General features: G+C 38.5%; 1 protein-coding gene across 3 annotated transcripts in view; it reads left to right on the top strand.

The window, feature by feature from the left end:
* The window catches only part of NUP205 (nucleoporin 205), a 116787-nt gene that overhangs the window by 40440 nt on the left and 63893 nt on the right, over nucleotides 1–12454 (top strand). For 2 of the 3 annotated variants that reach the window (XM_029234361.1, XM_029234360.1), the window contains exons 2-7: nucleotides 2010–2152; nucleotides 3388–3559; nucleotides 5808–5952; nucleotides 6340–6499; nucleotides 7292–7520; nucleotides 8744–8908. In XM_029234361.1, the coding sequence (XP_029090194.1) occupies nucleotides 2102–2152; nucleotides 3388–3559; nucleotides 5808–5952; nucleotides 6340–6499; nucleotides 7292–7520; nucleotides 8744–8908 (922 nt within the window). In that variant the 5' untranslated portion in view covers nucleotides 2010–2101. Of the gene's footprint in view, nucleotides 1–1544; nucleotides 2153–3387; nucleotides 3560–5807; nucleotides 5953–6339; nucleotides 6500–7291; nucleotides 7521–8743; nucleotides 8909–12454 lie in introns of those variants that run through there. The other variant, XR_003795346.1, reaches the window with a different exon arrangement.

The following is a 12454-nucleotide window of genomic DNA, read 5'->3' on the forward strand; positions in this document are numbered from 1 at the left end:
ATATGACAAGCTATATTTTTCATTAGAAGATTGGCAAGTTTAGGATCGAAACAGGAGAAGCAAAGCAGGGAGTTGGTTGGTTGTCTCTATGTAAGGTGTAGACATGGTGATTCCCATTCCTCCACATCCCCACACCAAAGACCTGATGCAAAACTTCCTGCTCTGCCCTTCAGATTAGGTTAGAGTCTTCCTTTTATATGTTCACATAGCACTCTGTACCTCTCCCTTAGACTGGTAGTTCTGTTTCTTTTTGTTTTTTTTTGTTTTTTTTTGTTTTTTTGGTCTGTGTTGGGTCTTCGTTGCTGTGCGTGGGCTTTCTCTAGTTGCGGCGAGTAGGGGCTACTCTTCGTTGCAGTGCGCGGGCTTCTCATTGCGGTGGCTTCTCTTGCTGCAGAGCATGGGCTGTAGGTGCACGGGCTTCAGTAGTTGTGGCTCGTGGGCTCTAGAGCGCAGGTTCAGCAGTTGTGGCCCACGGGCTTAGTTGCTCCGTGGCACGTGGGATCTTCCTGGACAAGGGCTTGAACCCTTGTCCCCTGCATTGGCAGGTGGATTCTTAACCACTGTGCCAGTAGGGAAGCTCTGGTAGTTAGTTGTGTTTTGAATCCTGCATTTAATGCCTGTCTTTCTTGTCAATCTATAAGTTCTCTGAGGCCTGGGATCCTGTCTGTCTTGCTTGCTCTGTAGTCCCTGGCACATGCATGACCCTCAGTAAATGTTTGTTGAGTGAATGGCTGATCCGGCTTGACTGGTTTAGTCTATCCTCTCCCTGTACATCCTTTTTTTTTTTTGCGGTACGTGGGCCTCTCACTGTTGTGGCCTCTCCCGTTGCGGAGCACAGGCTCCGGACGCTCAGGCTCAGCGGCCATGCCTTACGGGCCCAGGCGCTCTGCAGCATGTGGCATCTTCCCGGACCGGGGCACGAACCCGTGTCCCCTGCATTGGCAGGCGGACTCTTAACCACTGCGCCACCAGGGAAGCCCAACCTGCACATCCTTTTTAAAAAAAAAAAATTTGCCCAGTAAATTGCCTTCTTCTGACAACATTGTTCATAAGATTGTAATGCATTTAGTTAGGTTATCTTGCATGTCATTCTGACTGTTCTGGTGACTTTAGTGGGATTTGTGTTTTCTCAGATGGCAGTTAAACATGTTTGCAGACCACCCTTTATGGTTTAAGCTATAGTTAGTTCATCTGTTGAGTGAGTGAGTGGTTTTGATTAGTTTCTCTTTCAGAGTCTTTATAAGCACAGGGGTGCCATATCTGATTGTTTGCAAACAGAAACTTTGGGCTTCCAGGTTGTGTTTTTCTAACCATGCTTAGTAGCAAAAGCTCTCTAAGTATTACTTATTATTGTTATTACCTTTACAAAGCAAAATGTGATCCTTTTTATATGAGTTTACAAAAGAATTCCATATTTCTATGTTGTTTTTTAATAGCTAGTGTCCCAGCCAAAACAAAAACTTATTTTTTCAGCTTCCAAGTTTTATAGAATCTGATTTTTCCCCCCCCATTCTTGCTTTTTCTCTGGATGATAGGGAGGGAAGGAAAGGCAGTTACATTTATTGAGTGACTATGATATGCCAGACACTATATTGTATATTTTACCTAGTTTATCTCATTTAATTCATTCAATCCTATGAAGCAGGTGATCTCCCCATTTTATATAAAAGGAAACTGAACTTCAAAGAGGTTATTTTCTCACTCCATGTCACGTAGCTAATATTAAGTGACAAAACCAGGTTCAGCTGATATTCCAATTTAAAGTCAGGATTTACTTTATATTAAGTTAGGTAAAATGACGTTTATATTATTGCTTGTGAATTCTAATATTCTTTTATATTAATCTTTGGTTTGTATATATAACTCCTTATATTTAAAAGTAGCTGTGAGCAAAAAAAAAAAAAAAAAAAAGGAGCTGTGAGCATGACTAAAATGTATAGACGATAACCTTACCTTATTTTCCAAATATATGTTTTATTTGATGCTGATTTTTATTTTTTTTCTTTAAGCTGCTAGTCTGTGGGGTCCTTACAAAGACATTTGGCAGACTGTGGGAAATGCTCTTTGGAGAAGACAGCCTGAAGCTGTTCACCTTCTTGACATGATTTTGAAGAAACACAAACCTGACTTCATCTCATTGTTCAGAAACCCAGTAGGAAATTTTCTTTTTTTGCTTCTTGGATTTGCTTTTTCCTTTAAAGATTGAAGGAGCAAGTAAATTCTTAATGCATGTAAATGAAATGTTACTTGTTCTAGTCCATTGATTCAAGTTTTTTTCTAAAAATGGAAGTTTCCTGGGAGCAATTATTATCTTTTTTCTCTTCTCCATAGACATTAATATTGTATTTATCTCTAGCTAGGAGATATCTTAATAGTATTTGAATACAATTTAGAAAGTTCCGTATATTTCAGAAATATGAGCCTCCTTGGAATTTCTGACTTATAGTTAATCTGTCTAAGCTTAGTAAGATTGATTATTTTATTTATTCCCAGGTACACGTCAACATTTTAACTCTTCATAATGCTATGTAAGTTGTGTTAGCAGTAAATTCTTACATATTGTTAATCACTGCATCTTGACGTACTTTTCAACCAGGGGTAGAGTACTTCAGTGGCAGGGATTCATATTTGGAAGCTCCTTTCCCTGCTGCTTGACAATTTTTTTTTATAGACCAGCAAGACCATCTAAGAACTATTTAAGAGCCCTAGCCTGGGAGCCAGCTGAGCTGAGTTCCAGTCTTGGCTCTACCACTAAAGAGTTGTATGACCACAGGCAAGTCACCTGACTTATCTGGGCATCAGTTTTCCCATTCTGTTAATAGAGCAGTTGAATTAAATGACTGTATGGCATTTTTCAAGGTGTAAATACCTAAGATTTTATGATCTATCAAGTAATTCTATACTATATGTTATTTGTTAAATATTTGCACCAAGTAAGCCTTTTTGCAAATAAGACTACATTTTAAAATAACATACTAATAAGCTATCATTAGCCCTACTAATTAATTCTATAATTTTTTTCGATTTGCTATTTCCCACTTGAAGATTTATTGTTTTTATATTTATTAAAGATATACTTGGAAAGTTTCTTAGACATTTGAAAAATAGTATGCTATTTTGTGTGATTTCTCAACATTTTTTAGTTCAGTTTAGCAGAAGCAGTTATTGAGAAGGTAATAACAGTATAAAAAGTTGAAAGTGATGTAAAATGTTACCTCATAAAGGTCTAACTATATCTGATAGTTAGACCTTTATCTGATAAGCAATACTCCTGTTTGTCACTTTACCAGACTGCCTTGTGAATAAACTTCTCTAGGTAACAATTTACCTTGTCTCCATGTGCTATTGTCATTACATGATCCTATTTATTTATTTTTATTGTTGTAGCCCAAAAATGTTCAACAACATGAGAAGGTTCAGAAAGCCAGTACAGAAGGAGTTGCTATCCAGGGTCAACAGGGAACCCGACTTCTTCCTGAACAGCTTATTAAAGAAGCCTTTATCCTCAGTGACCTTTTTGATATTGGAGAATTGGCAGCTGTTGAGCTTCTCCTTGCTGGTAGGTTGACATTTAACTGAACCTATGGTAAGGTAGTACATAAATGTAAAATTATTCACTTGTAATTTAAAATATTATATCATTTAGATTCCAAAATAGTTTCTAAAGATGTAGTTTATTTGATATTCACAGTGTTTCCTTTTGTTTATCTTTGACTAATGGGAAGGCTTTAGTTTAGTGATTAGAGTTGTTAAAGGAAATTTAACTGTTTTAAGATAGACTTTTTCATGGTAATTGACTAGCAAAGAATGACTGCGTCCCAGAAGTTTTATAGCTGAAAGCATTTATTGTCATATAATGAGTAAGAAGGTAAGGTCACTGCTTTTTTGGAGTTTCGTTTTGAGGGGGTGATTCAGATAATGAGTAAAGAATAAGATAATTTCGATAATACTGAGTTCTAGGAAGAAAATAAAACAAGGCAGTGGGATATAGAGACATGGGGGATGATAGGGGGCACCTGTAAGTAGGGTACTTAGGGGAGACCTCTCTGAGATTGGGACATTTGATCTGCGACCTGCATGATGACAAGATACCAGAGTTGTTGGGGAAGGGTGTTCCAGGGAGAGTAGACAGCTCAAGGTGCGAATAAAGGCCTGCTGAAGGATACAAAGACCACCGTGGCTGGAACATCAGGAACTAGGGAGAATGAAGGAAGATGAGGACAGAGCAGGAGTCGGATCATAGTCTTGCAGGCCATGAAGATTATTTGGATTTTATTCTAATTACAGTGGGAGGCTGTTGGCAGGGGCTTTAAGCAGGAGTTGCAGAATCCAGAATAACTGAAATTATTTCTCTGGCTGCTGTAGAGAGAAAAGATTGAAATTTCCATAAAATAAGCAGTTCATTTTAATTATAGCAAGGGAACCATGTGAAGAAGCCAGGTGGGCATTTTAATTGAAAGAAAGTCTAATATGTCTGAAGATAGCATGTGGCTGCCAGAATCCTTTTTGACCTAAGGCTGCATTAAAAGAAATATGATATTGAGAATGACTAAGGCCGTTTTCCCGTTCTGTGATGCAGATGTTAACTGAACATGCTTGAATTTTGAGTTTAACTCAAAACTTCATTTAACAGTTATTTTTTCTGTGCATATTATGGGCCAGGCACTGTGTTAAGACTCCAGGGATATAAAGATGAATAAAACTTCAACTAGTGTAAAGGAGCTCATGGTCTAGTAATTGAGAAAGACATGGAAACCAATAACTATGCCACCATTAAGTAGATTAATGCTTGGTTTAGGGACAGTCCAGAGGGGAGGCATTTAAATTGACCTCAGGTTGTACAGGGAAGTCCACAAAGATAACGAGGCTTACGGTAGTTGTTGAAAAATGAGTAGGCATATGTCAGGTGGAGTAGGTGTGCACTCAGGAAGACAGAGGGCATCTGGACAGAAGAAATCGCCTGTAAGAGGTGTGAGGCAGTGAGGTGAATTTGGGGAACAGAAGGGAGTAGAGTGTAAGAGCGATTGGGCCAAGGGGCGAAAAATACCATAGGAAATGAAACAAACTATAGGCAACGTAGTTCAGAAAAGACAAAGTAGAACTTATTCAAAGGAGAGCAGTTTAAAAGGGCGAGTAGGGCTTCCCTGGTGGCGCAGTGGTTGAGAGTCCGCCTGCCAATGCAGGGGACACAGGTTCGTGCCCCGGTCCGGGAAGATCCCACATGCCGCGGAGCAGCTGGGCCCGTGAGCCATGGCCGCTGAACCTGCGCGTCTGGAGCCTGTGCTCCGCAACAGGAGAGGCCACAACAGTGAGAGGCCTGCGTACCGCAAAAAAAAGGGCCAGTGAAAGCTGAAACATAAGAAAATGTTATTTAATTTACTAGGGGAAGAAACATACAAATATTTGAAAGACTTTTTGTGAAAGAGATAAAACAATGGGTAGATGTTTGAAGTAGAGGACTTTTTTTTTTTTTTTTGGCGGTACGTGGGCCTCTCACAGCTGTGGCCTCTCCCGTTGGGGAGCACAGGCTTCGGGCGCGCAGGCTCAGCGGCCATGGCTCACGGGCCCAGCTGCTCCGTGGCACGTGGGATTTTCCCAGACCGGGGCACGAACCCGTGTCCCCTGCATTGGCAGTAGGATTCTCAACCACTGCGCCACCAGGGAAGCCCAAGTAGAGGACTCTTAAGACCCTTTAAACCCTAAGGTTCTGTGATTTCTTTGAACTGAACATTGGTATAGTGATTTTTGTCTCAGCCTAAACACATATGTGTTTATTTACTAAATTATTTCTCAACTTCCTTTCCTAGGAGAGCACCAGCAACCACATTTTCCTGGCCTCACCAGAGGCTTAGTAGCTGTTCTTTTATACTGGGATGGAAAGCGGTGCATTGCAAATTCCCTGAAAGCCTTGATACAGTCTCGACGAGGAAAGACATGGACCCTCGAACTCAGGTCTGTTTGCATGCTAGGATTTCAAGGGGTTAATTAGAAATTGCTTGAAGAATTATAATTTTAGAAACAAAAATTCACTTTAGTATGTATAATTTAAGTGTATAACCTAAGTTGAGTAATAAATCACTCCCTTATTCTGCCAAGAATGACACAACAGTTTAAACCTGCTTTATTTTGTTTACAAATGAAAGGTAATTCAGTTATTTATGGTTAGAAGTTTATTGAAACACAAAGATCTAAAAAGAATGGCAAGAGCTAGGTTATAACTCATCCTGGTTGTTTCCAGTAACCTAACATTATCATCAAAAGAGTGTTTGCTATATCCATGTGATGAGAAAGTATAAACATTACTGTTCATTATAACTTTATTGATTATTTTCATTACAGTCCAGAGCTGGTTTCCATGACAACACGGTTTACTGATGAGCTGATGGAGCAAGGATTGACTTACAAAGTTCTTACTCTTGTGTCACAGATTGATGTTAACAACGAGTTTGAGAAACTACAGCGTGAGAGAGGTTTAGGCAGTGAAAAACATCGAAAAGAGGCAAGGGTTCAATGACATCAATTCACGGGTTGTCTGTGTCACATCTTGGAGGCAGAAAAGTCATGTCACTTAGAACATTCTTCTAATACAGGCATAGGAAAATTAACAATGCCTAGGAAAGTGTATAGGCAGTTGTGTCCATGAAATTGACTTGCACTTGTTTCAGCCTCTTTCTAGGCACTATGTGCCATGCTAGCACTTTTTCTGGAATGAGCCCTTTAAGAAATTTTTTTTTTTTTAATTTATTTTTGGCTGCGTTGGGTCTTTATTGCTGTGCGCAGGCTTCCTCTAGTTGCGGCGAGCAGGGGCTACTCTTTGTTGCAGTGTGCGGGCTTCTCATTGTGGTGGCTTCTCTTGTTGCAGAGCATGGGCTCTAGGTTCGTGGGCTTCAGTAGTTGTGGCATGCGGGCTCAGTAATTATGGCTCGTGGGCTCTAGAGCACAGGCTCAATAGTTGTGACGCACGGGCTTAGTTGCGCCACGGCATGTGGGATCTTCCCAGACCAGGGCTTGAACCCGTGTCCCCTGCATTGGCAGGCTGATTCTTAACCACTGCACCACCAGGGAATCCCCGAGGCCTTTAAGAAATTGTCCTATAGAGGAGGTTGGGACTTAAGATTGAGGAATTAATAGTAGGGTTTGTTCAGAATTGCAGAGGTGAGATTTTAGGGTCGCTTATGGATTCAGATACATTTATATAGTTTGCCTTTATGATACATAGTTTACATTTTGGAATAAGATCAGGCTTCAGTGTAATTTATTTATACCGATAATCATTCATCTTTATTTCTAGGTTTCTGATCTCATCAAGGAGTGCAGGCAGTCTCTGGCAGAAAGCCTTTTTGCCTGGGCTTGCCAATCACCTTTAGGCAAAGATGACACTCTGCTCCTTATTGGACATTTGGAAAGAGTGACTGTTGAGGCTAATGGCTCGTTGGATGCAGTGAATCTGGCTCTTCTTATGGCACTTCTGTACTGCTTTGATATCAGTTTTATAGAACAAAGCACAGAGGAACGTGATGGTATTGGATTTTGTACCTATTAATACATTTATTTCAAAAATCAGATTTAATTGTGGAGATAACATTTAAGAAGGGTGATTTTTTAACAAGTAAGATAAAAATAGTATATTTTATTCCTTTGTGTGTAATTCATCCATATTTGAATATTTAGATATAAGATCACATTTTTAAAGTAATTGCAGCCCTGTTAGATATTTCTGTTATCTTTTGAGGTTTTGGAATGGGAACGTGCTAAAGGATTTGCAATATGTTTGTTGAGTTAGGCATGCCTAATTTACTTGCTTGTTTTTTTTTTTTTTTAAATTAATTTATTTATTTGGTTGTGCCAGGTCTTAGTTGCGGCAGGTGGGCTCCTTATTTGCGGCACATGGACTCCTTAGTTCTGGCAGGTGGACTGCTTAGTTGTGGCTCGCCCGTTCCTTAGTTGCGGCATGCAAACTCTTAGTTGCGGCATGCATGTGGGATCTAGTTCCCTGGCCAAGGATCGAACCTGGGCCCCCCGCATTGGGAGCGCAGAGTCTTAACCACTGCGCAACCAGGGAAGTCCCCCTACTTGCTTGTTTCTTTACTATTCACATTTTAAACCTTTCATTCTAAGGGAGGATAACTATAATTTTTAGTAATATATTATCTTCAACTTTCTTTTTTTCTGTGAAGTAGATAAAATTTCTCTTGGTAACCTTGTAAACAGTTACTGCTTAGAACCGAGGATCTCAAAAATGATTCCCACAAAGGAAGCTTATTGCCATTTAATGTCATAAATATTTATAATTATTCCAGCAGTTGTCCGCTGTCCGCTTTTGATTGTATCATCCCCGTCTCCTTTCGTTAGGTATGTGAGGAGACCAGACACTTCCCACTCCTCTTTGGTGATCATCCTTAGCCATTACAAAAGGCTTATTTAAAATAAAACTACCCCTTACCTCCAATCGAATTGTCACATAGTACATTGTGTGTCACATAACAAGCAGTACCTGTGCTTCTCATATAGGAATGCTGCCAGTTAATGCATTGGTCAGATTTTCTGTATTGAATGAAATGAATCACAGAATTAAGTAGGTGTAGTCTGTTTTTATGATAGTATACTTATTTCAAACATTAATTATAATTAGTCATAATTTTTTGATGGGAATACTCTGACTTTCTGATTCTTAGACATTATTCCTGTATATCAAAAGTGAAAATTTCTCTACTTTGGTATAGTTGTCTATTTTTGTTTTCAGATATGATTCATCAACTTCCACTGTTGACAGAGAGACAATACATTGCAACAATTCACTCTCGTCTTCAAGACTCACAGCCTTGGAAACTGCCGGGTCTGCAAGCCACTGTGAGACTTGCCTGGGCACTGGCGTTGAGGGGGATATCTCAGCTCCCTGATGTGACAGGTAAACTGATTGTAGGTCATTTTGTTATGAGGAAATGACATATCAACGTTTAATGGCATTTCAGAAAAGGTGTTATCTTTTTCTTTTTCTTTTTTTTTTTTTGGCTGTGCCGTGTAAGGAAAAGGTGTTATCTTTGACATGTATAAGCATGAGCCTAGGAAGATACCTAGAGTTGTGGTAATTGAAATTTTGTATTGAGAAGTACGGACCTTTTCCTTTTTTCTTGTCTCCCAAAAGAAATTATTTGAAAAATTTTTTCCTTTTCTTGCAGCCAGTGACAATTCTCTTTTAGCTTCTTTTTTTCCTTAAGAGTTTTAAATTTGAAATGACAGTATAACAATATTTTTTTTTTACATTTTTCTTTTTGGTTTTGTTCACAGACAGACTAATTTTTCTTACATTGTGTCAGATTAAAAACTACTGTTATTTTAAATTACAGTATATTAGGTGATATTTGGTTCAATCAATAATGGATGTGGAATCTGACTTCTAACAATCTGTTACCCACTATAGCATATCCTCTTCTGTTTACGTGCATGTAATTATCATACTAATAGTGGTTTACTCTAACAGGATGAGAGCTATGCTTTTGTTGTAATTCGAAGGCCCGAAAATTGTCACTTCTGTAGGTTTTTACTGTAAATCTGGAAAGGTTTTATTAAAGTTTACAGTCCATGTCAATGTTTCCTAGTCTTAGAGTGTCAGCAGATTCCAGTATCTTATCAATTGTATGATTCCAGAACATTTTGTTCTCTAGTCTCATGCTGTTCCCAAGTGGGCTGTGGAAAGATTTTTTTTTTTAATTTTTGAAATTTATTTTATTTATTTTTTCTACAGCAGGTTCTTATTAGTTATCTGTTTTATGCATATTAGTGTATATGTGTCAACCCATATCTCCCAATTCATCCCACCACCACCACCCCCCGGCCAGTTTCCCCCTTTGGTGTCCATACGTTTGTTCTCTACATCTGTCTCTATTTCTGCCCTGCAAACCGGTTCATCTGTACCATTTTTCTAGGTTCCACATATGTGCATTAATATACGATATTTGTCTTTCTCTTTCTGTCTTACTTCCCTTGTATGACAGTCTCTAGATCCATCCACATCTCTGCAAATGACCCCGTTTGTTCCTTTTTATGGCTGAGTAATACTCCATTGTATATATGTACCACATCTTCTTTATCCATTTGTTTGTCGATGGGCATTTAGGTTGCTCCCATGACCTGGCTATTTTAAATAGTGCTGCAATGAACATTGGGGTGCATGTGTCTTTTTGAATTATGGTTTTCTCTGGGTATATGCCCAGTAGTGGGATTGCTGGGTCATATGGTAATTCTATTCTTAGTTTTTTAAGGAACCTCCATACTGTTCTCCAGAGTGGCTGTATCAATTTACATTCCCACCAACAGTGCAAGAGGTTCCCTTTTCTCCACACCTTCTCCAGCATTTGTTGTTTGTAGATTTTCTGATAAGCCCATTCTAAGTGGTGTGAGGTGGTACCTCATTGTAGTTTTGGTTTGCATTTCTCTAATAATTAGTGATGTTGAGCAGCTTTTCATGTGCTTCTTGTATGTCTTCTGTATGTGCCATCTGTATGTCTTCTTTGGAGAAATGTCTATTTAGGTCTTCTGCCCATTTTTGGATTGGGTTGTTTGTTTTTTTAATATTGAGCTGCTTGAGCTGTTTATATATTTTGGAGATTAATCCTTTGCCCATTGATTCATTTGCAAATATTTTCTCCCATGCTGAGGGTTGTCTTTTCGTCTTGTTTGTAGCCTCCTTCGCTTTGCAAAAGCTTTTGAGTTTCATTAGGTCCCATTTATTTATTTTTGTTTTTATTTCCCTTTCTCTAGGAGGTGGGTCAAAAAGGGTCTTGCTGTAATTTATGTCATAGAGTGTTCTGCCTGTGTTTTCCTCTAAGAGTTTTATAGTGTCTGGTCTTACATTTAGGTCTCTAATCCATTTTGAGTTTATTTTTGTGTATGGTATTAGGGAGTGTTCTAATTTCATTCTTTTACATGTAGCTGTCCAGTTTTCCCAGCACCACTTATTGAAGAGACTGTCTTTTCTCCATTGTATATCTTTGCCTCCTTTGTCATAGATTAGTTGATCATAGGTGCATGGGTTTCTGTCTGGGCTTTCCATCCTGTTCCATTGATCTATATTTGTGTTTTTGTGCCAGTACCATATTGTCTTGACTACTGTAGCTTTGTAGTATAGTCTGAAGTCAGGGAGTCTGATTCCTCCAGCTTCGTTTTTTTCCCTCAAGACTGCTGTGGAAAGTTTTTTTTGTGTTACAAGTTTTTCTTTGGCCAAGTATTTTTAAATTTTTAATAAATAAATTTATTTCTTTATTTATTTTTGGCTGCATTGGGTTTTCGTTGCTGCGCATGGGCTTTCTCTAGTTTTGGGGAATGGAGGCTACTCTTTGCTGTGGTGCGCAGGCTTCTCATTGCAGTGGCTTCTCTTGTGGAGCGTGGACTCTAGGCGCATGCGCTTCAGTAATTGTGGCATGTGGGCTCAGTAGTTGTGGTGCACAGGCTTAGTTGCTCCATGGCATGTGGGATCTTCCTGGACCAGGGCTCGAACCCGTGTCCCCTGCATTGGCAGGTGGATTCTTAACCACTGAGCCACCAGGGAAGTCCCTGGCCAAGTATTTTTTATATTAAAGCTGGTAGATGGAGAATTAGACATTTACAATCATGTACAAATTCTGTTTCTCAGCTATACCTCTTATTCATTTACAAGTCTTATTTCAGTACTTTTCTGGCATAAAATTACTGTATACTTTTAAGTAGCTATGTGATAGTTAATCAAATTCATATACTGTAAATTACTGTACCATTGGCCTAATCTTGAGAGGCACAGTAGAAAATACTATATACTTCACTAGATAAGAATAGGAATCCAGACCTAGTTTCAAGTCCTAGATCTTTGGCTACTTAATCTCTTTAGTTTTACATGCTCATACCCTTTTATAATCTTTAAAATTAGGGGTATTATAATGAATGTTTTTCTTTTTTTTTGGCTGTGCTGCATGGCTTGCGGTATCTTAGTTCCCTGACCAGGGATTGAACCCAGGCCCTCAGCAGTGAAAGCGTGGAGTCCTAACTACTGAACCACCAGAGAATTCGCTATAATGAACATTTTAAAGTATACATTTTAATCTGTTAATTTATATTTTAAAAATTACTAGAAAAGATGAATAGCTTATGTTGCAGAAATGGTCATTTCTTGAAATAATCCAGACGAGTTTTAACAAAGATGTGAATTTTGAAAAATTAGTTCCTACTCTTTTTGTAGACTTCTGGACATTTTATAAAATATGTTTATTACATTATTTTATAAAAAGTGTGTTTTGAATTTTACTAAACTGATTGAAATTTTTATATACTGTTTTGAGATGATAAAACTCAATTTACATTAAGATATTAGTGTGCTTTATTACCCAAGTAAGTAGTCTTCAAGAAATAGTTCTTAATTTCAGTATTTCTGAATTCAAGTGAAGGCTTGGAACTAGTTATTAATATTTAATTAATATTAATA

This window comes from Monodon monoceros, unplaced genomic scaffold, assembly GCF_005190385.1.
Source record: "Monodon monoceros isolate NGI ecotype Baffin Bay Population unplaced genomic scaffold, NGI_Narwhal_1 Super_Scaffold_2, whole genome shotgun sequence".
In the NCBI taxonomy this organism is placed as follows: Eukaryota; Metazoa; Chordata; class Mammalia; order Artiodactyla; family Monodontidae; genus Monodon; species Monodon monoceros.